The sequence below is a fragment of the Poeciliopsis prolifica genome, unplaced genomic scaffold (assembly GCF_027474105.1).
Source record: "Poeciliopsis prolifica strain line A6 unplaced genomic scaffold, Auburn_PproV2 SCAFFOLD025, whole genome shotgun sequence".
In the NCBI taxonomy this organism is placed as follows: Eukaryota; Metazoa; Chordata; class Actinopteri; order Cyprinodontiformes; family Poeciliidae; genus Poeciliopsis; species Poeciliopsis prolifica.
The window spans coordinates 1,547,455-1,575,444 of NW_026562400.1; the positions used below are offsets into that span (position 1 = coordinate 1,547,455).

Sequence of the window (27,990 nt, forward strand, 5' to 3'; positions counted from 1 at the left end):
AAAAAAAATATCTTCTAAAATTTCTTCAAATTAAAGAAATTTGTTGAGGAAACCACAAACAATCGTTTGATCAAAATCTTACAACATAAAAGGTAATCATACCCAAATACTTAGAAAATATATATATATGTTTCTGAAATTGAAGACATTTTTTGGTCTAAGTTTAAGTCAGAAACGAAGAATATTGACATTTCATATTGTCCAGAAAAGAGTAGTAAAATAAGTTTAAGAGTTAAATGTGTTGTAATAAAAATTAATCTCTGAGAAAGTACCTTGCATGTGCAGGTGGTGCAGTTGTTGAGCATAAAGGAAGTACCATTCTCATAGACATCGCTGTGGAAAAGGCAACTTCCTAAAGAGAGATCAAACACCTTCCGCTGACCTGCAGATGGAAGAGGATCATGTATGAAGAAAATCACATGAACAATCAGAGCATTACAAAGGAGCTGAAGCTCAAGACATACCAATACATCTGGGACAGCACTGTCCAGGAAGGGTGTGGCTCAGGTGAGCGGGGCATGACAGCACAGGACACACTTCCTTCATGCACAGAGTCCGTCCTCCCTAAAATAAAAAAAAAAGAAAAATCACAATTACTAACATTAGTATGGTTTCATGTTTGTATATCACATTAGCATCCATGTTCTTACACTCTGACACAGATGTCAGTGTAAATGTGATTTGCACATAACCTAAATGTTTTAGGTTTTAATTTTGGCCCAATTTTGTGGGCCAAAATTGTCAAACTGAAAGTAATCAAGCATCACAAACATCAGATTTTTTAAAATAAAAGTGCAAATGCAAATTCATTGATTGTTTTTTCTTTACCTAAATGTTCCAATATTATAATGACATTTTACAACAAAGCACAATTGTTGAAGAAATTGGATCCCTGAATCATGTTATTCAAGAAGAATTAAAAATGTTTTTTTTTTTTCTTGTGCCTTTTTTAAAGTATTGCACACACTTTTCGTTTCATTAAAAACTTTAAGAGGAATCAATCTTTAATGACAGATTAAATTAGTATTACTTTTTAAGATGATTGTGTACGGTGGGAGCCATACACAATCATCTGAAGAGCTAAAAATGCGGCTCCCCACCCACACTCTGTGCACGTCTGGCCTATTTTATTGCTCAGCCTCTGCTTGAAACAAATGATAAATACAGAAAAACAATATTTTTTCATAAGTTTTTATAGATACAGCTTGACACAGCATTTTAAATTTCAGACAGATACATTAAAATCATTCAGCATCATAAGAAACTCTGTTAACTTTATAAATAAACAAGGAGAAGTATGATAACAAGTTTGCTTGAGCATTTGTTTAAAAATCCTGGCGGGTGTCCTTATTGGGCGTCAACACATTAATACTTCCATGTGTTTATGGACCTGACTGAAGGGTTTGTTTGTCTAAGGGGAGATGGTGGAGGCAAGCAGGAACATGGGAGAAATTAAAACGGGGAAAGCAGAGAGGTGGATGTTGTTCCAACCAGAAATTTGTGACTCCTGAGAGACTCCAAAGCTAACTCATTTGCAGGACAGAGATCCTGTTGGAAAGGTGAATTTACGCTGCATGTGTACTCACAGTGCACATGCACTTGATGCAAGGTTTGCCTTCAGGACTGAACTCTTCCTTCTCTTTATAGAGGAGACCCTCAAAGATGCAACCTGCAGCAAAAGATGTCAACCATATTTTATTTACATGTCCTTTAAATTCGGTTTATTAAAACACATTTTTTAAATCTCTGTAAAGATATTTGTTTTGAAAATGATTCACTGCATTAAACCAGATGAAAGACACAGAAACACCAAGTGACAACATAAACAAATTTTGACTAGCATTTTACAGTGAAAAATAATACCAATGTTTGAAGAGCAATCAGAAAATACGACAATAAATAGATCCTTAAAAGTCTAAAAATGTAAATTGGGTGATAAAATAAAAAAAGAACAAACAAATGCCAAATTATTTTGAGTACAAAGTAATTAAAATGACTAAAAATGCCACTGTTATGTTTTTAAATAAACTTCTTGAGTTCACTCTAAATGAATGTGAATACAATAAGAGAAAATTAAAAGTTTCATCTGTTTTTACTCACTCGGGCAGGTCGGACAGCACTTTTTGGGGTGAATTTTTGGGTTTTTGCAGTGAATGACACACTGAACTTCCGCCTCTGTGATCACTCCTTCCTGAACAAGAAGCAAAATAATTCCTTCAGCTTCACATCTGAAATATATCATTACACCTTTTTTATTTTCCAATCTATAACTGCTATGACACAGTTTGTATCTTCTCTCTTATTTCAATCCTCATCATTGATTATTGCATGACAATTATGTTATTTTTATCCAGGCATGAGTTTGTCTGTCCTCTGGACTTTTTCCAGTCTTTCCACTTCATAATCCCCCTTCTACCTGCTACCAGTCACACATATGTATCAGAGACTCACCTGACAGCGTGTTGTTATGCAGGGTTTGGTAGAGGTCATCCAGGATACGGAGCTGTTATACGACCGTCCATCTAACAAGCAGCCTTAAGCAGACACGGAGTTAATGGTTAGATTTTTTTCTTTTAAATTCTCTTTACATTCTCTTAACATTTAAAAATTAACCAGCTGTGGCATCTATGGCATATTGAGAAGAGGCAGTTGTAACGATGCAGATATCTTTTAGAGGTGTTGGTTGGAAAACACTTCTTTCTGTTCTGGAAATGTCGTCAATTAGACAAAACAGTGGCAATATTTGTTTTAGGTTAAACACCTGAATGTTTAAACTGTTCTGAGAGTGAAAGCAGCTATGCAACAACATCCCTATAACAAAACAGATGAAGTAACAACTTTAGCTGAGAATAAAAGTGTGATTTAGTGCATGAACTCATTTCAGGACAAAAACAACCACTTCATCATCCCAGATGTAAATCTCAAATATTACATCTAGTTTTTTGCAAATGCTGAAAAATCTTTCTTCCATAGATCATTTACAAACTGCAGGTTCACCAAGAAGAAAATCTGCAAAGGTAAAATTGTGATTCATAAACTTTATGATTAACATGAAAGACAGCAATGAAACTGGAAGATGCTTCTAAGCTGTAAGTAGTGTGATCAGATAAACTATTATTTCTCAAGATATTTTTATTTTTGCTTCTTTTAATTCAGGAGAAGTTTTGCAGTGAATGACACACTGAATGACACACTGAGCCTCTGAATTCAGTTACATTTAAAATGTAACTGTAGGCTTACTGGCTTTAAAGCAAAGACCAGTAGTAAGACCACTCTAACTAGAAGATGAGTTGCAAACACAAATTGATGCTTGATTCTTATAATTTCTCCAAACTATATATTGTTCTAACCCAATTTTGTTTTCTAATTTAACTATTTAAAATCCCTTCATAAAAAAACAAAAGTTTTTACCTCATGTTAACGTAAATAAAAAGATTTCTCAAAGTAAAACAATACCAAAGCTGCATACAATATGTTGTAAAAAAGTTTATTTGTTTATCACCACTTTTTATTTCTCATAAAAAGTGATCCCAACCTCTATGAAATCTGGATTTGAACAATTCTGAAATATTAGCTGCAGGGCTGCTTCAACTTTTTCCTGTAATAAACTCAGATCTCTTGGTAATAAATCTTTATTTTTGGGGGACCTAATAAAAATATTTTGTGATGAGAACATACAGGCCTTGGAAAAAGTATTCATACCGTTTCAATTTTCCCACATTTTGTCATGTTCCAGGCACACATTCATTAAATGTGCGTTTTATTAGGATTTCAGCTTCATTCTTTTCTACTTCTTTCTTTTTTTATAAATACAAATATCAAACTTTTACCTTTGTTATATTCAGTCCCATCTAACCTCACAAATTTAGAACAGATAATTATATATAGAAGACCACATATTAGTAAAACAATCTGTGTGTGATTTGTTTATTGGAGTACATTAATAAATAATAAAAATAAAAACCTGCATCCTGAAGACGCCACATGGATCAGGGATGTGGTTGTGGAGAAGTTTAACTCGGAGTTAGTTTACCAAACAACCTGCTTTATCCAGGCTCTATATCAACTAACTCTGGAAACAGAAAAATGTACATATGAAACTCTAGTCCTCTGCCCCTCCTCCACAAATCCAGCCTCAGAGCAAAGCATTTAGATGCAACAGCTAGTCTTTACATAACGACCGCTCCACTGTCACCCACTTTCCTTGCAGCGCTGAATGAGAAGCCTATTCATTTCATCCCTTTTACAGTAAGCGGTCTCAGATCAATTTTTAACTTTTCATACACTGAAACCTAATCAGAGTCATTGATCTACTTTCTGCTTTGTAAAATAAATCCAGTGATGCAATATTACTGCTGCAGGAAGACTTGCCATAATTTAGAAAATAGGTTTAACAAAATTCCAATGTTAAAGAACAACACAGCGGCTTGAAAAACATTCATGCATTATGAACTTTGCCCACATGTTCTTATACAACCTCACACTTTTATGTATTTTCTTGTGATTTTAGATGAAAGGTCAGTCTAATGTCTATAGCAGCTTTGCAGAGACTGAAATGTTTTTCTATTCTTTGCAGAACAACTTCAGCTCAGTCAGATTGGACAGAGAGTCTTGCTACAGATTACCAACAGGATTTAGGTTTCTGTTCTCAATTCCTTTAGTTGGTCTGTCAGGTTAAATCCTGACAATGTACACTTATGGGCTACATTTGCGAGGCACAGTCACCATCTTTTCCTACCTGCTTTTTATATTTTATCAGTGTAAAACAGCATCTGTTAGAAATATTTGGGGTATTTGGGACTTTCAAGCAAAGTACATAATACATCAAGGTTGAGTTCAGGTAACAAAAATCTGAATCTCACATGTTAAAACCAGCAGCCTGAAGATAGACAAATAGCAAGATATCAAAAATAGGCTTTCTACTAAAGTACTGTGTACCCAATTTGAGAGAAAATGTGTCATTTCTGCACTTCTCTGAGAGTGTAAGTGATAATATGGAGCACTTTACGTTGCAACAGGCAGTGCTATACCAAAACAGTTTGACTTGTAGTGTAAAAAAAAGGCAGAGTCACAACCATCAGGGCATTAATCAGTATATTGTGATTCCTTTCTCAGAATCAAGAGACCAACTTTTAATCTTTTAATTACCAACTGTAATTAAAAGTAACTATTTGGATTCAAACTATTTATAATTTATTTGTGAAAATTTACTAAACATTTCCAATGAAGCTTATTCTCTTTAATCAAGTAAAAATAAATAAATAAATAAACGTCTGTAAGACTTTTTGGCTTCCAAAAGCAATATGTTGATGGTTTAAACAGAAAAGGTGCTTAAACAGCTAACAATAACATTCTGTACCCTCATTCAGAGGATCTCTTTAACTAACACAATTCTAATAGTTGCTTTATTCATTATTTTTCCACTGTGGCATAAACTTGTTTTCAAAAGCAATTTTAGACCACAGTCTTTGTAATAAAGTGACGCATCCTGACTGGGATTCTCATCAATTGCAAGAATGACTTTAATAAGGAGCAAAAACACAGCAGCACAACCCACTGGTGTGTTTCCAGTAGCAAAGACAAAGCAGAGTTCATCAGTCAGGAAAGCTGGCTGCAGTGACGATGCAGTGATTTTCTCCACTTCTACTAATGAAGTGCTGAGTCGTAAAACAGAAAGCTGCAAACAAAAAGGTTGCAGCCCCGCAGAGAGCCAGAGGTAAGTGTGAGTGTTTTTATATTTCCATGGAGCCACATGGCTTCTTCATCAAATACATTTTCAAGCAATAAGGTCATTTTGGAAGTTTGTCTATCATTTAAAGGTGAAGTTTGGTTGCAGGTTAGTTAGTAAAAAACATATTTCTTCTGAAGAAATCGGAAGAAATATTTGGTTATTTTGTTGCCATTGTTTTTAAGCATCACAGCTGTCTTAACTTACTGTAGGTAACTTCATTATGTTTTGCTTTGTCGAAATTGAATTTCCATCCAATTGATTCTGATTTATTTCAGTGATTAACAGACTTAGACTTAAATGTGAAAATATACAAAAGGAAAATGTTCTGGAAAAAAAAAACACTAAACAGTATTTTTATCATCTTGTTGCACTGCAGACTCTGTTCAATATTCACATAAAAATTGAGGAAATACATGTGTAAAAATTCTGGAACAGTCCCCCATCTCAAGTGCAATCTCCCCAGAACTATTATTAATCTTCTCTTTACACAGGATTTTGGTTGAGTATGAAATACCCTTATCAATTTGATTATTTGGGCATTGTCCTTACCTACTGATAGATTTTATTAGCTCGTCATGTTGTGTTGGGTTTCTTTGCATTTTGCCCATATATCATAGTGCTACCCTTGAAGTTGTTGTATTTTAAGGGGATCTTAAGAGAAATTTAAATGAGGTAAACATTTCCACAAACATGCTATGTATAATCTGTAAATAATAACATTTACAGATTCAACTAGTTATTCACTTTGTGTTTAGCTATTACAGTGTAAATTATAAGAAAATTCAGAAGAAGATTTAAATACACAGATGATCATCCTCAGAGATCCTTGAACGATTCTGATCATTAAGACAGTGATCAGAATGATGCTGCCCATGTGGAAGAATAAACAAATAAATCCTCTTGGATGATTTCAGACTCATAAAAGTAACTATATTTCTGTTGCTTGTAAACCTGACAGTGAACCCATTCAGCAGCCAAACTGTCTCCACATGCTATGGCTGTGTGTATGTGGCTTCACATGAGGTGAAAAAAACATCCAGATTTACTCCCACAGGTTGCATTCAGGCCTGGCTGTTTGCATGCACTGCAGTAAAATGGTCTCTGAAGGTTTGGTGAATCTGTATGAGCTTTATGTTTCTGCGTTATAGCAGTTCTCCCCATTAGAGTCCTGCATCTGCAGATACCAGAAAACTCCCAAGTTCATTATTATCCTCATTGCTGTTTATTCACCGTCATATCAGGGTCAGAAGACATAAAAAGACATTCTCGTCTTTCTCTGGATCTGTTAATCTGTCTTACCTTTGCACCGTTCACAGCAGGCGCCAGTCTGTTTCACCACCAGAGCACAGTCATCAGAGACCGGCGGACATTTCTCCTGTTTACAGTCTGCTTTCCCATCCTGCAGGACAGACACAGGAAGAGAGCGCTGCTCTGTTATTTTTCAGATTTTTCAACTGTCAAAACTCTGACTTTAGTCTATTATATTACAGTCATTTTATCTCATCCATTATTTCCATCATGTTTTATCACTATTGACTATCAAGGTAAATTGTGGGGTTTTTTCACTTCTAAAATTTAGAAGTGAAAAAAATCCCCTAACATTCAGCCTAACATTTAGAATCTAAATGTTTAAATACAGCCATCATGACCAAGATACCACCTAATAAAGATGCTTTAAAATTTTCTGGTAAAGCCTTATGAGGTGCTTTGTTCAGGATAATCAGCCCAAATGTAATTATTTAATATTCAGTCTTTATTACTCTGACATGACCTACCTCGGGGTTTTGATTTGAAGCACGAGCGCTACATAAGCCTTCAATTATTGATATTTTTTTCTTCATATTTAACAAAAAGCTCTTTAAGAATCAGTAATTGTGACCTGATTACACTTTCTTTTTTTTATAGCCTGATATGGTGCAAATCCTTTTTGTCACATCTTCTCTTTACTGTCCAGGTTATGACAAAAAAATTCTCTATATATTATTAAGATGCTTTAGAAGAAACAAATAGGAGCTAAGAAAAAATACTCAGTGATATGATTAAAGAAAGTGACACAGTGCTAAAGAATGTTCTAGAAAAGACAACCTGTTTAAAAATGACTGCTAAATAACATTTTTGCTTTTTTGTCATCTTTATCCCAAATTTTAAAATAGACCTTCACATCTGAGAGAGTAAGGAGTGAAAGGACTGAAATGTTTCTCTGCTTAAATTTATATAAAAGGAAATATGGCCAATAGCTCAAAATATAGTGGATGATTAATTACAGGCTTATCAAAAAAAGGCACATTTGAGTTTATTTAGGGCATATTTAACAGGAGAAATATAAGTAAAATTTTGACAAAAGGCCTCTTCAACATCTTTGATTACAGCAGGGCTTGAAGCTACCATAACCCTAACCTGTCACTATTCTGACTATTACAAAGATAAAGGGTCACATTAATCAAGTCAAGCATTTAAATAAGTGTATATGTTACCTATGTGTCCTCTCACAAACTAGTTAATGAATTAAATAGATGTTTCTTACTTAGATTTATGTGTGTTGGGATTGTTTTGTTGTGTTTTATCACAGCCAAAAAGTCGTGCTGTGACACTATGAACAGGCTAAACAAGAATAAACATTCCTTTTGTGGTCAATTATTGGTTTGTAAAATATCCCTGTTTGTAATGCTGTAAATTTATCAAAATAAAGCCAATCTTAAAATCAGGATGGAGAAACTGAAAACCTAGTTAGATTTTTCAGCACAATGCATCTTCAGCAAGATCTGCTCCTTCAGCAAGATATATCAATGATTGTTTTAAGTCAATAATTGCTTACCACTGATTAAAAAGTACTAGTTCTAGTACTAGCAAACTATTTAACCAATAACAAGACATTTTCCCATGTTTTAAGTGAAATAATCTGCCAGTGGAACGAGTATATTTTAGTCAAGGGATTATTGACTTAAATTATGCTTCTAAAAATGTACCTGCAGATTAATTTCGACTTATTTCAAGTACACTGGGATATTTGTACTAGAAACTGGATCAAAAATACTCAAGAATTTGTGTTTTTGCAGCGTGACATTTAGCCGTGTCTGAGCAAACAAATCAGCACCATCAAATCTACAGGTATGAATGAAGTAGATCAAATTGAACAGAATTACTGTATCTATGCTATGTTTTTTTTCCAAATTCACAACTTGGTTTGAATTTTGCAGTCTGAGAAATAAAATATGGCTCAGCCTTGACGCTTCAGCTGTGAATTTTCACACCAGCACAACAAACCCCCTGTCGCCTCCAGAAACACTACGCACTGTGTCAGTCAGAGCTGTTACACACACGGTGGGAATGGTCAGAACCGGCGTCGCTTAATTCTCTCAAGTTTCACACCCAGTCTTTACTGCCGTTTTCTTGCCCACTCTGAGTGTGTTTTGCTTTACAAACTATGAGGGTTTGTAAAGCGGAGGCTGGCAGGTCCTGCGGCCCTGCGGCAGGAGGCTCCAACAAAGACGGATCAAACGAGTGCGAAAATAAACCCGGCCAGTTTTATATAGCTGCAGCTCTCCGAATAAACCCCAACCACACCGAGGTCAGATGATGTCATGACACGAGAGGAGGGAGGAGAGGAGCCGAGATGGAAAGAAACAAATAATGAAGTGTAACAGGTCAGAGGGAAGACGAAAACTAGAGGAGAATGACAAACTCAGGATGAGATTCTGGTTTGTTGAAGGTTACTCTGTAAATCTTACATTTCTTAACACCTGGTCATCAAACTCAACATCTCATTTTATTTCATACAGCAGGGATAAATTATGTCAAAAATAAGAATTAAATGACTTGATTAATGTCAGTTCTCAACCTGAAGCCAAGGGATTGAAGAATTTAAATTGGCAAAGATACTTTTAATTTATGGGATGCTAATATTAATTATGGTATAGTAGCTTAAAATATTACCAATAAAAGTTATCAGAACATTTAGTAAATATAAGTAGCAATGTACAATTGACATTCTTCTGGCTTTAGATACAGGATACAAACCAGAAGAAAATCCCACAAGGACAGCTGAGCTTTACATCCAGTTCTCTCTAATGTCCTCTTTTCAGGAGAATGATAAACTATTAATATATTTATTTATCTGGGTAATCAGTTTCATAGTTGATGCCAAAGGTGAAAGTACTTATCATGATCTCATTTCATGTTCAGAAACAACCATCACTTTGACAACACAACCAAAACATCGTGAAATGAAGAAAACAAGGAAAATATCATAATAAATACCTAAATTAGAAAAATTCTGCTCTGTCGTTGATACAGTCTTTTAATAAGATTTTTATGTTGTGAATCTTAGACATGCCGTAACGTTCTTCAAGCCAAGAGATTTTCTTTTTTTCTTCTAAATCGCTGTTCACTGCAGTTTTTTGGAATGAATGCACTCCTGGAAAGAAAGATTGGCCGTGGATGTAGACCCACTAAACGGTGGAAATGTGACAAGTCAAAGTGCAAAACAACTAGAACACCATATTATCAATTGCTGATGAGGTGGTTCCTCAGACCACTGCTGTTTTATAAGCGCAGCCCCGGGCTCAGCCTGTAATTTTAAAGGGAAGCTGTGGATAAATTAGGAAAGCTACACAGTGGGTATTCAAGGAACTGCAAAGCAAAAGATTTCTATATATATTTAAACCGTAATCATCCATCATGGAAGACAGCCGTAGTTGAGTTTGTGAAACTTTCCCATAGACTTGTTAAAGCTGAGTGTAAACATGCGGTGAACTTGCTGCTATAAGTAAAGCAAGAGGAAGCTCCTGAGTCTTGGTCCTGAGTATGCCTGTCGCAATAAGCAATAACTCAATTAACCGCATGATGAATTAAAACAAGCTCAATAATTCCCATTTGCACGATTTATAATTTTTCTCTTTTGTGACTCTTTCTACCAAAAACTGGATGACAAAAGTCCTCATTTGGGTGCTTTGGTCTCAACTGGCCCAGTTTTTGAAGCACAATTATTTATTTATTTATCTTGGATATTTACATCCAATATCCAATGTCTTCCAGTTAAATGTTCATTAGAATTTAAAGTTTATTGGTCTCTGAGAATGTGTTCTTGTATTATTATGCCTTTAACATTATATTACTTAAAAATGGTCTCAAAACATTATTGTTTACAGCAATATTTTCTGGAAGAACGTATTGTCCAGCAATATTTGTTATTGTGACAAAACCAATCCTGAGATCTGTTCTTATATAGTTAAAAAATTTTTATTGACTTATTTGTTTTCTAAATATCCTAAATATCCTTTATTACACCCAGCAAACAATGACATACTACAACCTAAGAAAAACTAGGTAGCCAATTAGCTAATCAGTTAATTTACTTGTGTTCATAACTTCATTCACAGGAACATGCAACCGCCACACAAAATGGTGGTGAAAACAGCACGGCCAACCCTACATTTTGATATTGTAAATAAATATATCTAAATGTAAAGTTGACCAAACTCCAACCTTGTGTTTAACTGTAATTTAAATGTTTTAGTTCCTGTCATTAAGACAGAATCAGTCGAAAGCTCCTCCAGACTAGTGGCAGTGTTGAATAAGAAACAACACATTTCATTGCCATTTTTGTTAAAATTTCAAATTTCAGTTCAGGTTATCTTTCTATCTAGTACACAGTCATGCACTACTTATTTACTTCAGCAAAAAATAAAAAATAAATAAAAAATAATTTCAGTTTGTGGAAGTGACAAAGTGGAACGAACATGATTAGTTTTGCAATGTACAGTATCTTTAATGGTAATAAAGCTACATTTAAAACAATTTAAAAAAAATAAAAACTTGTGAATGTGCCTTTAAATTCTGCAAATCAGCATCTGGAAGGTCATGTCCTCCTTCATCTCTGCTCTATCATCCATTAGCAGAGTATTGGTGGCACACGTGACCCACTCCGCTGCTACCCTCGTTGCGCCGGGGTCAGTGGTCACACTGGGTCACCTCGCCTTATAAACACTTGAAATACCACCACGGCACCAAGGCTGCTTGACTGTCTGTGGCAGACTGAGACCCCTCCCCCACAATACACACAAACATTAAGAGGGATAAGGCACTCGTTTGCTTATAAGTGGGTTTGTGTCAAAGGGAAAGTGATGCCAGTCTGTGGTTCTACAAATGCAGACGTGGTTTTGTTCGACTGCCTGAATTTACAACTTACTTTTCTTCACAGTAATCTATTGAAATGTAACCCAAACTCACGGTTGAACTTTAGTTAATTGGTTAAAACAATCAATCACAGACAATTTGAGCTGCGAAGATGCCGGATTTAACCAAGAACAAGAAACTGCAGAAGTAATCAGATTGTTTAAACTCAATCAGTGAAATTGAATAATTTACTAATGTGTTTATTGAATGTGAAAGGTCGACGTCTACAACCCAGCTGAGCAAAAGCCTTTTGCTGTTAGCTGCTCAGCTCCAACACCACATATTCAGACTGGTTCAGGGAAAAGTCTCTAATTGGGAAAGATGAAAATATGAAACTCTGGGTGGATTCTATGCAATATTTCAGAAAAGAAAGAAGGAGTCAATATGGGTTAGATTATGCCAGGTAGCTGGGTGCTTTTTTTAAGACACTGCATTTCCACAAAATATTGAATCTAACCTTTTGATGGAATGGGACAAATTTACAAAAAAAACAAGATTCGATTAAGTGATTCAATCTATGGTTTACATGACGTAGCCAATCCTGTAATCTGTCTTAATGTTATTATTGAAAAACTAAATGTTTCATAATGCCACTTGGGACAAAAGCTCTTATAAAAACACAAGCACAAAATGCTGTACGTCTGAGATACTGAACAATATTTTACCAATATAATTTCTTGAACGTTAGCTCTGCCACTCGGAGGCGACAGTGTTCACTGCTTCACCTCATTGTGTTTCTTAATATTGTTTTTTTCACCTTTATTTTCCCCTTTCCTGTTTTACTCACATCCATAAAACTGTCCATCCATTTTATCATCTCTTCTTTAGGTTTCCTTTTATGTCAGTTCCTGGTTTTAGTTTTCTACCTAAACCGGCCTAAAATTAAATGGAATATTCTCTATTAATAATTAATCAAAACAAGTAATATTTTATACAGACTACTGTTTAATTCACCCTTCCTACTTAAATGTACTTCAAAGAAAGCTGCTGTGGAGAAAAAAGAAAGATCTAAAGCTTTCATCTTGCAAGCATCCTTTTCCTTTTCATCTCTTCAGGTCTGGCAAAGGGATGGAGAGATAAGGCGGCGTCACCTCATCACCATCAGCCCTTAAAATAAAACCCCATTTACGTCCATGGACCGTAACACTTCCCAACCTCTCAAACCTTAACGGCCTTTTCTAAATGTGACCTTTCACCTCACGTCCAAAACATAAAAGGCAAAAGCAGCACTCCAAGGAGACAAATGTTGTGGTGTCTCCTACTTTGTTTTTCAACAAGTAAGATAGTGAATTTATTTTGAAATGAATATAAGTACAATGGGTTGGATTGAAAAAGAAAAGGTAATAATCATTGAAAAAAGATCTGTCAGTTTTAAGGAAGCACATTTTAGAAGAAAGTTAACAGATGTGAAACAAACTCTCTGATATCAGTCCTGAAATAGTTAAAAAGCCATTTCTAAGATTCACTTCTAAACTTACACCAAGACCACATCAATAGCTCATTAAGCTAAATTTTATTTACAAATAATTTTCACAGGCAGGGAGAAGAGAGATCTTCTATTAACTTTTTTAAAGTAGTGACAGAAGGGTAAAAAAATACATGTTGTCACTTGTTCAGCATAAATCAACAATGAACAGTTTAAGAAGTTCTAACTTTAGATCTCCACACTATAATCACTTCACAATTAAAAGGAAAGTATGAAGAAGCCAAATTTCACTTCAAATCACACTGCATATGCTGTTCTGCAAAAGTTAGAAAACTTGATTGTTCAGACTCGTAATTCTCACTCAATTTTTCACTGGAGTATGTCAGAAAAATCTAATTGACTGTCACATTGTCTACATGTCAAGTCAGGTTTATTTGTTTAGCACATTTCAGCAACAAGATATTTCAAAGTGGTTTACATCATTAAAACATCCTACAGTCATCAATTATAAAAAACGCAATAAACATTACATTTTGTCACAGGCTGTCATCGAAATCATAAAGAAAATGCACAAACATGTTGATCAATGTTCCAGTTACTGCTAATCAAGATCAAGGTGGTTCCAATTAAAATTAAATCACTTTTTCTTTTTTTTTACACACAATTTGAAATATGAAATACTTTGTGTCTTCTGCAAGTCATTGGTGCATTGTGCAAAAGCTTAAAAAAATAATTTTCCAAATTGGAACTTGGAATTTCTGCAGAATTTTATAATTTTTATTATAATATTTAACTTTTATGACAACAAAACAAAATGTAAAAAGGGTAGCACATAGTACTTGAAAGTAGTACTTTATATGCTTTGACAAATATTTGTTAATATTTTTGGGCATCTTGTATTTGTTTGGATATGTACAATCCAAAAACAAAAAGGCATCGTAGTACTTCTAGGAACATGATGAATTAAGTTATGTCGCTGCTCATGAATTTTATTGATCCACAGGGAGTCAACCTTGTTTCTCATGCCACACTAAAGCCATAAGGTTGTTTAAATAATTGAATTCCAACAGATATTTTATTAAAGCAAATAACATGCACTTATTATGAACAGAAGACAAGAGGTTAGAATGTGCATCTATTTTTTAGCAAAAGCTAAACATGGCATTTATGCTCATTTATAAGCAAAAAAGGCAACAGATAACAGAGCTGCTGTTTTCCTATCAGCTGTCTATCAAGTAAACCTACCTCCTGTATTGATCATTTACTCTTTAGGTTGAACAACCTTTGACCTTCCTCAGAGGTCGATCCTTGCTACTGGGTGTAAAAACTTCTTCACAGAGCTCTACTGGAGTGTTTGTTTGATCAATTAACGGCCATGAGCGTCGGCTGTTATCTCCAAGGATGAAATAATGCAGACTTGTTCTGCTATACATAGAAAATGCTCATAACAAGATGAGCTGGGAAAAAGTTTGTTTGATTCAGCGTCACTTCCTAGTGAAAAACAAATCGACTGATCAAAGCTCTCTGCTTTTCACATTTCATTATCTTTTGTTTCCTGTCAACATCCGTCTATTAAATAATCCAGTATTTACACTGAGGTTTCATTTGAGATTTCTTTTCTCTTTCTCACAAAACAACCTCTAATCAGCATCAACAGCACAAATATACAGAGTCTCATGTTCCGACTCTGATTTGGGTCATACGGATATTTATTTTAGTCAGTTTCATGAATGCTGCCATGTGAAGAGATGAGGATTTAAAAACCCTGCTCAAACAAATCTAGAATGAATTGTTTTGCAAATGTGGAACAGTATTCAGTGACATTGTTTACTTTGATATTTATGTCAAAACATGCAAAATATGTTGGTGAAATGTTTATATTAATTACACTGTACAACAGGGGTATTAGTTAACGAATGACAAAATGTTTGTTTTAAAGTTGAGAAATGCTTTTAAACATAGAAAAATACTGATTCTTGTTATTCTCAAATTATTTACTTTATTTTAAATACTTTATTTAATCTGGAAAGATCATTTCATTTCAACATCTCAACATTCAACATTATTTCTTGACAGCAAAACAGAACACATAAAACCATTTTTCAAATTATAAAAAAGAACAAAGATAAATGAAATTATAATAACGACAAACTGCAAACAAAATAAAACAACCAAAGACTTGTTTGGTTGATTGATCCTTCCACTTGAAGGATTCTAGTGGAAAAAATGTGCTTGACTGCTGGGTGATAAAGTCTTAGAAGCTATTTTGTTTCAAATTGTAGTTCTTGTCAGAGCAGCTTGTTTGCTTAGATGTCAATGCTTTTCATCAGGAATGCAATTAACCAAGTGTACCGAGTATCTTCATTTTCTTCCTAGCAATATATCTGAGACTAAACTCCAAATGGCACAAATGCATTTCTTTTACTCATCTCCTCAAATGTCTTCTTTGTTTTGTTTGTTTTTTTGTCCTCAATAGAAACAGAATTGGATTTTCAGTCACAGCCAAACCTTTACAGTCTTGTTTTTCTTTTAATTTGTGAAATAAATTATATGCAAACACTTTCAAATTGATTTTATTTCATATCCTGTCCATCAATAGTCTTTATCAGTTGTTCCTTATGAGGTTGCATGGAGCTGCTGCCTATCTCCAGCGGTCGTTGGATAACAGGCAGTGAGAGGAGAAGTTAGAGTAATCAACTAACCTCACATCCATGTTTTTGGACTGTGGGAGGAAACCAGAGAACCTGGAGAGATGAGATCCAAATGCTATGATCCATTCTAGCATTTGAACCCAGGATTTTCTTACTGCAAAGTAAGGGTGCTACCAATTCCACTATTTCATATCCCTTTATTATCAAATAAATAAATAAAAATTTCTGAGGAATTAAAATATCTTAAATTTGAGTTGATGAAATCTGCATAAACTCTGTTTCACATTTTTATTTTTCTTTCTTTCTTTTATGTACACACACTAAATGTCAAACAAGTGGCACACAAATAAAATTACTTACAACAGCATTTGTTGAACATAAACCTGAACTTTAGTTGTTTCTTTTTCTGACAGGGATGTATAAATCCAGCTTTTAAAAAAAGGGGTCGTGCAAACTTCAAAACTGATGCTCATCCACCATTTTGAACTGTTTTTGTCATTGCTAAATCGTTCACCAGAAATAACATTTCCTGACCTAAAAGCTAGGTCTAAGTGTTCTGACTCAATGGAGGGACACAAACCGGCGTCCGTGTAGGTCCAAGACGTTCTGAAAGAACTGCGTCTGCTTGACGGGATGTGAAGGGGAAAAAAGAGCTGATCAGGGGGGGAAGGAGGAGAGGAAGAACCGATGAGAGAGTGGAAAAAGACATGCAGATGGACAGACAGATAGACGAGGATGATGAAGAGTGCGACAGAGATGGACTGACTCCCGCCAAGATAACAGATCGCCATGGCGACCTGTTTGTCAATCAGTCTGTCAGCCACATCCACTCTCTGCTGGCCTCAGCCTGGACACGCACAATGGACCTTCTGTGTGTCCATACGTGTGTGTGTCCATACTCTGGACTCAGTGAGCAGACCCCCTTCTCCTCCTCCTCTGACCCATGTATAAGTGACACTGGAGACCCAGTGGCTTGTTACCCCCCAAAGGGACTTTGTGGTGACATGGGACCCTATCTGGAAGTGCAGAAATGATTGTGTCGATCATGCGACACTGAATTTAACTTTTTCTTCCACACAGTCTGGAAAACTGAACTTAATCTTCCATCAAGTCGCAATTATTCAGAAAAAATTGGAACGAAAAAGATCCAAATTTGAGGTAGTGAACGGAAAGTGAAGTTGAGGGATGACAACCAGCAGCAAGTCAGTCATGCTGAGAAAGAAGCCAAAATAAAAACAAAAGTATTTTACCAGAGAAAGCAGAACAAAAGGAGAAACCCAAAATCTATCGGAAGAAAATAGGTTAAACTTTTAAAAAAAAAGCCTGACCAGGGTGTGTGTAAGGCTATGGAGGGATATAATGTCTATGTGTGTGTTGAGGAAAAGGGGGGCTGATATGTAAGTGTGTGGAGTGGAGGGGTTAAAGTAGAGATGAAAGGGCAGCCATTGCCTGCTGATGACTGATATCATTCAGCAGGACTTTGCTGATGTCTGCCTGATAACACAGAGGACAGGGGAACCTCCCGCAACCAACCAGGAGCCAAACAGTAGCTGAGGTTTATGGCACACGTGAAGTATCAGAGGCTGGAGTAAAAAAGGTGAATTTGGGTTGTTATTCTGTGAGCGGATGTTGCCTTGCAAAAGTATGGATAACAGAATTATCAAGCGGAAATTTTTTTTTAAATGAAAATCTGAAGAGTGATGTGCATTTGTATTCACCCAAAATAATTCAACTGCATTTAGTAGAGATGGGCAAATTGATCCAAAATATCAATAATCTCAATATCATGTCAGCTTTGAATTGCTTTCAAATGATATTTTTTGTGCTTTGTCAATGTAGAAAAAAAATTCATGAATGTCATGTTAATATCTTACTAAAGCATAAAATCTCTGTCCAAATTCTGTCATACGTCTGGATAAAAGACTAAAAAATAAAAAAATACAAACTCACCTAAAGGCTCGTTGGCATTAGATTAATACCAAAATATGCAGCATAGCACACCTCCAGCTTTTAAATAAAATCCTATGAAAACCAGTTTCCTTAATTAGTCACTAAATAAATAGAGTTTATCTGTGAATGGATTAAATTTAGCATCAATGTTGTTCTTTGAAGGCTTTATAGGTTTACTAGAGAAGAATGGTGAACAAACAACATCATGAGGACTAAGGGACACAGCAGGGATAAAGCTGCAGAGAGGTTTAAAGCAGGGTTAGGCTATAAAACAAATCAACAGCAGCAGCAAACTAACAAAGATATGGACCTCTACTTAAAATAACAGTCAGGCACGAAGAGTATTGATCAGAGAAGCAGCCAAAAAGCCATGGTAACTGGAAAAACTGCAGAACGCCACAAATCAAGTGGGAAAATCTTTTTACAGGACAACTATTAATCATTGACTTTATGGATATATGTCAAAGCCACAACTGAATTAAAGCCATAAGAAATAAGAGAAGACATGTAGGGAAACCAGCAAACATGTGGATAAAGGCATTCTGGTCTGATGATACCAAAATCCAACTTTCCAACCTTCAAAAACAAAACCACATGTGTGATAGAAAATTATCACTGCTAACCCAGAAAGAGGTTAGAAAGGTTGTGGTAGTATTAATGATGCTTTTCTTCAGCAGGGTCAGTGAACCTTGTGAACAGACATTAATAATGTTGAAGCTGCAGAATCTGTTGCGGAGATTCACCTTCCACTAGGAATCATATCCATCTGGTAAAAGGTCTAGTCAAAGTCCAGAGTTAAATCCAAAAGCGTCAGCAATTTTACAAAGAGGAATGGACAAATATTTCAGTTTGAGTAAAGTACCTCAAGGTGTAAGATTTAAATAAAGGGAAAGATGATTTTTCAAAATATTCGTTCAGTTGAACTGAAGTGCCTGCATGATCTATCTGAAATTAAACATGACGAAGTCCCTGAATGAGAAGCAACATAATGTAAAAAAAAAACAATTCCAGGGGTCTAAAACTTTACAATGGCACTTCATAAAAGATAACCAGGATTTATCTACATGTAGTCTGGATTAATTTATGATGCTGTGACTTACAATATTAACGCACCAGAAGTGTCATGTTTCCTATGCGACTGTCACAACCGTAACATAACCTTCAAATACAACAACCAAGATGCCAAGTCTGTACAGGACTGTTTTACATCTGACACAATCTGTGCAGAACTCAGTTTCTCACACGTCTTCTGGACAATCTGTTGGCTTGGCCGGCGTGTGACTTCGTCAGCTGAATGCACTTAGATGATAACTAAACATGCAGACTCTCAAAGTAAACAGCAACTTTCTCCTCCTGATTTGTATGGAAGCTGTCAAACAAAGCTGTGGTAACATTTCCACTGTCAGCTGAGAAAAATGCAGCTCAAACTGTTAATTTAGCGGTTCCCGAAATTTAGGTCCGGACCCAGCTGTTGCTTGTCAGACACAATGTGCAAGAGACGGATGGGAGAAATAATCACAAATTAAAAATTGTTGCCTGAAGCATGTTTTCTTAAAGATCGTTGAGGTTGTTTGTCATGTCATTATCTCTCAGTTGAGTTTATTTATTAGCACATAACTAAATATCTGCGCATTTTGACAAGAGACAGCAGCGGATGAATATTTCTGCTGCTCTAAAATTGCTGATCTAAGTCAATGGAAATATTGTTTTCAAGTAATCTTTTTGATTAAAACAATTTATACACTTAACAGCTCTGATATCATCTATAAATTAGTAACGCCTTCTGATGACTCCCAACTTGCCAATACTCCATGAAAACAAAATGTTTCCTTCTGTCTAAATAATTTGTAAAGGGACGAACAGTAAAAGGTGAAAAGATGTTTACTGCTGTCTGAATCTGGATAAAAGTTGTTGGCTTTGATAATTTTGAGCAAATTAAACAAGCCAGCCAAAACTGACTGTCACTGTCTTTATTTTGGCTGCATTCAGACAGCAGCTATGAGATAAACAAAGTCGTATCTCCACCCAAACTCCCCACGAAACTAATTAGATACACCTGTTCAATTGGCCAACCACATGGCAGCAACCTGCTGAAGTTCAAACTGAATGTCAGAATAGACAAAAACTGGACGTTTAGTTACCAGATGGCTTGATTTAGTGAGATCTCTCTGGTTAAAGGACAACATATCTGGGGAGCTGCAGTTCAGTGTTTATTATCATATGTACATTCTTGTTCTGAGGGTTACTTTCAGTATAATATGTCACAAAGCTACAATCATCTCTTTGTCACTGTCATAGCAGTGATATCCCTCAATTCCAATGGGTCCAAAAACAAGAAGCAGATCATAGTGCAGGGTATTCTGGGTAAATACAACCAAAACATACACAAAAGTCCAATGCTAGTGGTTTTTAAAAAAAAAAAAAAAAAAAAAAGAAATCCTACAACTGCTAAAATCTGACGATACTCCATTTTTGTTTATGAAGAAGGAAATTTCACTCTGTGTCTCCTTCAAGTTGTTTCCTTCCGTTGTTATAAGTGCAGTGTCACCACATTCGAGGGGGTGAACAGCTTTTTCAAAATGTTTAGTTCATTAGTTCATTTGATACAGTGCAGTGAAAAAGCAAACAGCACCAATTGAACCGAGTCTATCAGATTGTGAAAACACTTTGGCTCTGGGATTCATTAAACACACCCCTCAGCATCACACCTCCTTGCTTCCTGCAGGATAAACTCAGGTCAGGTAAGGGCATGTAAAAGCCAAAACTTTTCATTCAGCCAAAAATAAAGCAGTGACCAGAAAAGCCTCCCTGGTCCATTCTCATCCTCGGAAACAAAGAGCTCTACAGCAGTAATGGGGGATGTGGGGTCAAAGAGCACATGTTCCGGGAAAGAGTTGTCTCCCAACATTTTGTTGGTCTGTTTTAACTGCACCAAGGCAGGATAATGGGAACGCCTGAAAAAAAGAGACAATACACACTTTGTATTTCACTGCAAGAAAAAGCTGCATCATGACATTTGATTTTGTTTTAAATTACAAACTGCTTATTGTTGCAATTTGATGCCAGAGTTTACTATCTAATCAAATCATTCAAAGCAAGCACTGATCTGTCACAAAAGACCAGCTGAAACGGTCCTGCTACTGTTGTAATGTTCCGATAAAATGATCAACTCTGCAAATATCCCTATCAGTGCAAAAGGAGTTCATGTCATTCACTCGGCTGGAACGGAAACACCAAGTTATCCATTAAAGAGAGCAGAACAGAGGAGAATTGATAACTTGGCATTCATTAATGTGAACAGAGCAGAGAAGAAAACAGGTCCCTACCAGGCAGACGCAGGTGATGCAGGGGTTGTCGGTGATGTTGGGGATGTGCAGGACTTCTCCTTCATTGTCACAGCTGGCTTCAGTGCCTGTGAAAGACAGAATAGTGAGGAGATTCCTAATTCAATGTTAGAAATGCTCCTCACTACAAATTACAGAACAATTTCTATATCTTCACTTATCCAGATCAAAATCTATCTGTAATGCCAAGAGAATGTGACATTATCATTCCAGAACTGTTTTTAAAAATGTGAAGATTTGTTCAACTTTCCTCCATTGTATTCATTCATCTGTCCAGGTAAATGGAGTGACATTCGAACCCGTGTCTTAAAAGCACAAGTCAGTCACTTTGTTACGAGTGCAAATGTAACCTGAACCAACGAGGGGAAACGACTCCAAACACATGGGTTTATGGGTTGAAGTATACAGATGTCAACGTCTCAGAGCGCAGGGTTTCATGCAGGAAGAAATCTGCTCCAGACTGACTGCTCTGATGTTTGCTCATGCGTCTGATCTGCTTTATTCAGAGCTCCCTCTCCTCCCCCCCGCATGGTGACAAGAGATGGGAAAAATATTATTGGATGGAAACGAAATCATGCATAGCCACAGATGTGGAAGTGATATAAAGATGTGGTTGCAACTTTGTTCTTGTTAAGCCAAGGTTTCAAGGGAAAAATTAAACAGCATCTGAACTGAACGATGAGAGGCCAATTTGTTGCAGAGACGACTCAAAGAAATCATCTTTGATGTTCCTGTGAACAGATTTGGTTGACTGCTGTATCACAACAACTTCCTGATAATTAAAAGTCATCCAATTCATAAAAATGCAAGTGGATGGAAGTAATTTATAAAGTTGGATACTTACATGCAATAAATGTATAGACTGCATATTTATTTATTTTTCTGCTTTTATTCACTTGCATATCCACTTGTAGTCATGCTGTCACTCAGGTCATCCCTGCTGCTTATTGAAACTTTCTCAACAGTTTAACATACAGTGTGCAGTAAGTAGAAAATGCAACACATTTCTTTAGAGCTTATGTATATTTTTTATTTCCTTTCTTTAACCAGGTAAACCCCGTTGATATCTAGAACTCATTTTCATGAGGGACCTGGACAGAAATCTGCAGTACATAGCAACCTGGTTACAAAATGTTTAAATCTTAAAATGATCAATTTCATGGATGATATAGCTTATAACACTTTACACATTTTTGGCACACTTAGTGAAAAATATGTTGAAAAAAATATGTTTTTATGTTCTTCCCAGACCTCTACAATAATCTATGTAAAACAAAAAAATCACCTGTGGCTTATTAAAGATATGCCTATTAATCCCATAAAAAGCATATATCTAAAGCATTTTATAAATATAACTTTATGTTGTTAACCAGAGTTCTTAGTAGCTTTAAATTATTAACCCTTCTTTCTTTTCCACACTGTTTTTTATCCTTTAAATAACAGAACATTTTAAAACAAAAATCTGGAGGTATTTACAGTAAAACATATAAAAAAATTGATTACCACTGGACCTTTAAGCAAGAAAATAATCCAAAACATGTGGCCAAATAAACACAAACGGTTCACCAGACACAATTTAAAACAGGAATGTCCAGCTCCATTCCCCAACCGTCATCATCCTGCAACGTTCAGATGCATCCCTGCTCCAACACACCTGAATCAAATGAAGGACTCATTACCAGTCCTCTGCAGAGTTCAATGACAGATGAGTTAATTCAGTCATTCAATAAAGGTTTGTTGGAGAAGAAATGCATCCAAAAGTTGCAGGACAGTAGTTCTTGAAAACTGGAGTTGGACACCCACGACCAGATTGTCTCACCAGAAGTAGCCAAAGCCTTGTGAAATGTTATAGGAGAACACAAAGTCCTCTCGAAATGAGGAAAGAGAGGGCTGTACAAAGTTTTAACAGCAGGGGTGCCAATGAGTGTGGCACCACTAATTCTGGTGAAAACAATTATTTACTTAAATTCGATTTTTTCCCCCCTACTAAACATATTCTCTCAAAATAAAAGTTGATGTTCCCTACTTTTCCAGTGTGAAATCATGCTACTGCAATAAAATATTTAGTATTTGAAAGATTTTTATACACCTTTTTCCCATGGGACCAATAAGAGTGGAAGTTGCTGTAAATAGTGTTTAATTTTAGTGGCAGTTCTGACCAAATTGTCCTCTCTAGGGAATCTATGTAGAATAAAAGCCAATAACTCCCATTATGACTCATGTAAACATCTGATTCTGAATCACGCAGCCAATGCAATCAGACTGTCGTGTTTTCAAGAGGCTTCCATGAAGTAAAACCTTCATTCCCAGTTTGCAATAAATGACTTCAGTTTGCATCACTGCCTCTTATGCAGGGGATTAACAGCATCTCCATCAAGAAAACTTATAATTAATCTGAGATCCATTTGTGGAGTGATGAAAATCACAATATTATCCAGGAAGTCATGCTGCCACATACACACTGTAAAGGTTAAAACATTTTGAGCAACACTGGGTCAATTATTGTTATCTTTGTGTTGTAACCTCTGACCTGATGTCTCTTCTGTTTGAGGAAATTATGATAGATCGGGAGTTAACCATTTCCTGAACCCACATTCCAAACTAAAGCAATGTGTACATAGTTTGAGTCGGACCAATATTCAGCATTTAAAGGGGAGATTTTCAGGTCATTTACTGATCTGTGACTACAAGAAACAAAATGTATCCCAATCAGACGACGTAGCCTGTTCAGATTAACAACACTGATTAAAAACTGGACCTTAAATAACAGCTATTTGTGTTTTCTATCATCCGTAGTGGATGGATTCCTGTAGTAACGAGTCGTGTTGTCTGACTTCGGCAGTAAAAACCAGCCTGTGGATTCGGGCAGAGCAGACAAACCCTGCCGACTCCACCACCACTGTAAAATTTACAACCTTCGAGCGTAATTAAAATTGCAGGGTTGTGAGTGTTAGGGGGGGTAAACGAGGGCGGGGAGGCACTGGGGATCCGTCTGGGACCCGAAAAATCTTAGTGTCTTGTTATTCAGCTGTTGTGTTTGTCTTTTTCTCACAAATTTGTTTTAAAGGTTACACTGATTTTACCTCAGACTTATACACTCATCAAGCTGAGCAAATTATTTACATTCTCTGACCTTTATTTAACCAGGACATCAATAAAGATTAAAATCTCCTTCTTACATTAAACTGAAACTACCTTGAGCAGAACAGAAAAAAGAACCAAAGACAGCAGAAAATAGTGGGACAATGCTAATTACTTAAAACTACAACCTTTTTTCACTGGTTGTTTTAACAGGAGGTGTTGATCTTTTTTTTTTCTACATCCCACTTAGGAGCTTGAACTTGTTAAAGAAGGGAATCTGAAAAGGGAATCGACTGAGCCAACTAAATGAACTACAGGTGGAAGAATTTAACAGTGAAATTCTGGAGGGTAAAGAAAACCACATAAAAACATATTTTTGAAGGCGAAGTATTCAGACAGTTGTAAGGAAAAAAAATAATGAGAACAGGAGGCCATCAACCTCCATTAAAATATAGATATGCACTGCTTTTTCAACACATTTGAACCAAAACAGTTCTGTGACTAAACTTTGGCTTGTTGCTTTTGATAATTATGAATACATGATTAAAATTTCTACAGTTCTGTTTAGAATCTCCAGCATCTTAATGTTTCATTGCACAAGCCAAATGTTACATTTTCAAATCAATTTGGAGTTTCAAGATGCTTTCATCCAATCGTCTTGAACTACAAATAGCTCAAAGTTGTTGATTTTTAACAGATTAATGCAGAAATAATCTTTTAAACTTTATCTGAGGTTTTGGGGTAAATTTCACTTATTTAGTTGTGCAAACAGTTTGATTTAAATTATTCATTCTGTGCTTTGTTGTGAAGTACATTTAGACCAGACATGTTGTCCTTTTGATCACTGACAGAATCCTGCAGAGAACAAAATAACCTTCATTTTCACCTGCTGCCCTGCCACACTGTTTAAGTGTCCTATGATAAACTGCTTCAGGTCTTATTGCGCCGAGGTTGGGTCTACATTTTGTCATTTGGTAAGTCTCCGCATACAATAGAGAACTCTGAGGTTCCCCAGGGCTCTATTCTTAGACTGCTTTTACTTAACATCTGATGCTCAGGTTATATTTCTCTTGCTGTATTTCTATGCTGATGAGACACAAATTGATATTTTTGAGTCTGCGCATGACCACAGTTCCTTACAGTCTCTGAACTTCATCAACGGGTGAATGGGCAAGGAATTCCTCCAGTTTTATGAAAACATGGAAGTTATCATTTTTCAGCCCAAAAATATAACACAGGTATCAGTGATGTTATAAAAAAACGCCACAATATATATAACAACTTTGGTGTCATTACACACTCAAACTTGAATTCTAACAATCTCATAAAATCTATTAGTTTTTCTGTCAGCACTGAATGCAAAGAACTGGTGCATAATTCTGCGTTTAGTAAGTTATATTTTTGTCTAACAAATAATCGCAAAAACATTATTTGTTGGTCAACTATGATCAATTTTGACCACATTTTTATCTATCTGCACTTTTGCCCAAATTTTGTTGTGCTGATATGTTTCATAATTATTTTAAACCCTTTTTTATTCCTTAACTCTGTATGAATGGTGCTAAACAAAAACTTGATCCGCTGCCGTCCCTGAGGATTCCTGCTGATAATACAGACATATTTGAGATGGGAGCAGAAGGAATCTGCTCATCTGATTCAGGTTTGCCAAGGGAGGCCCATCTGATACATATTTTACTCTCATCTTCATGTGTTGGAGTCAAACAGAGGGATAACTGCCAAAATATGGAGGACACATAAAAACTATTATCGAGTTTGGATGCCTGAAGCTCTAAGTTGGTCCTGAAAGCTTCTGGTCTTTATATTCTTGGAATTAAAAACCATCAACGAAGCCAAATTGAGTCTTGGAAACCAGAAAAACAAAAACAAAAAACTAAATGAATTTGTTGCATTTTCAGATCATTAAGAGCCGCAGAGACACGCAAGTCCTATCATTGGTGAAGCTGTCAAGAATCCTGTAACACTTCATCGGTTCTCATCCACTCTGCATCTCATTCTCTAAAACCTTTGCAGAGCTGCAAAAAGTGGATGTCAGACGGAGAGCAACTGTTCAACAGACACAGACGCAGGAAAGTCTTGAGGATGAAGGACAGAAAAGCGGTTAAATCTTCACAGCCTGTTTTTAACTAAAAAACGATGTAATTATAACTCTCCAAGTGGCACAAACTATAATTTCAGCACAGATCACAAGTTAACAGGGACCTTTTATCCTGAAGATTCCAATTATTGACTCGTTTTTTTAAAGTTACTAGTACAGAAATGTTAATGTTCGCGCGATGGAAGATAAAACAAACTTCATTCCTTCCCCAGGACGCAGAGGGGATTATTTTGGTGAAGCTTCATAAGCCGGTGTCATCGTTCCTGATTTTCTGTGAAGTGGTAAGAACATACTTAAAAATTAAGACAACAAATTGGCTGTCATACTGAATCAAAACGCATGCGACTCTTTGTTATAAATAAACGTGTTTAACCAGGATCTTGTTTATTTGTTGATTCCCATGGTGATCATGCGCCGACCTGCAGACGAATGCCGAGAGATCGGACCCAGAATTTCACGGCTAAATTACCGCTGATGAAAAGCACAGAGAGGCTGCAGCAGCGCGGCTGCAGCAGCGCGGCTCCAGGGTTGGTGCGCTGCAGGCTGCAGGAGCGCAGAGACGCGGCAGTAGACTAAATAACCAGCGGTTTGCAAGAGATTTTCTTACGCGCAGTGGGTGTTGTGATGTGTTATTATGAAGCCATTTGATCCCTTTAATCTTACCTGTAATTAGCGGAGAGGAAGAGCGGGGCGTTTGTAGAAGCCACAAAAAGCAGAGGAAAAACCTACAGGTGGACCGGGAGGAAGGGTTCAAGCAGCGGGGCGACATAATCGGTTTGCTCCAGGAAGACAGGACCAAAAAGTTTGGATACACAAAAAATATTCCAATTTTAAAAAATTAAAGATCAGACGTCCACTGCAAGAGTCTGCCTTTCAACCAGCAGAGAGACTCCCCAGTTTGTTAGCTGGCTCTGAAATGCGGAGCGACAATCAGGCAGACGCGCAGTAATGACAGCGACATTAAAATGACAAAGACGCGCCTGCAGGCAGGAGACAGCGCGTCTGCACAGGTTCTGCAGGGGAAACTGAGTCCATTGTGAGCTTAAAGTCATTTATGAGGAAAAGAACAGTCACAAATCCAGTTCATGAGTGTCCATGGAGAAGCCGTGGAGCGCACTGAGCTTTAAAAATAGTAATAGTTGGGGGAAAAATGTTAAATCTGAGGCATCAATCCAAAAATTCCGTTTTACGCACTGATGCTCGATGTTGGTCTGGTCAGGACTGCACGCAGCCTCCGTGTCCGCGCGGTGTTAAAAGCCGACCTGCTTCCACTCCTCCTCTGGTGTCGGAGCGCAACACGGAGCCAGAAAGTCCTGCCTCCTCTGCGCAGCCCGGGACCTCCCTCCCTCCCTCTGGCTTCCAGACCTCTGCGAACCTCCGTCAGACGCAGTCTGTGGTCCGCTGCCTCAGATCTGCAGCTCCACGCCTCTGTTTGTTACTGCCGCCGAGTTTTTAATAATGACAGCGGATCCGCTTCTGTTTGCCAGCGACTGAACCTCTGCGCCAAAAAAAAAAAA

The 27,990-nt window shown here is 36.5% G+C and overlaps 1 protein-coding gene across 2 annotated transcripts in view; it reads right to left on the reverse strand.

The window, feature by feature from the left end:
- The window catches only part of bmper (BMP binding endothelial regulator), a 37,089-nt gene extending 9,409 nt beyond the window's left edge, over window positions 1-27,680 (reverse strand). The window contains exons 1-8 of one of the 2 annotated variants that reach the window (XM_055047164.1): window positions 27,137-27,680; window positions 21,259-21,344; window positions 7,031-7,130; window positions 2,452-2,534; window positions 2,101-2,191; window positions 1,587-1,669; window positions 465-564; window positions 273-382 (exon numbers count right to left, since the gene is read on the reverse strand). In XM_055047164.1, coding sequence (XP_054903139.1) covers window positions 273-382; window positions 465-564; window positions 1,587-1,669; window positions 2,101-2,191; window positions 2,452-2,534; window positions 7,031-7,130; window positions 21,259-21,344; window positions 27,137-27,242 — 759 coding nt within the window. In that variant the 5' untranslated portion in view covers window positions 27,243-27,680. Of the gene's footprint in view, window positions 1-272; window positions 383-464; window positions 565-1,586; window positions 1,670-2,100; window positions 2,192-2,451; window positions 2,535-3,964; window positions 4,029-7,030; window positions 7,131-21,258; window positions 21,345-27,136 lie in introns of those variants that run through there. The other variant, XM_055047165.1, reaches the window with a different exon arrangement.
- Window positions 27,681-27,990: the final 310 nt, after the last annotated feature.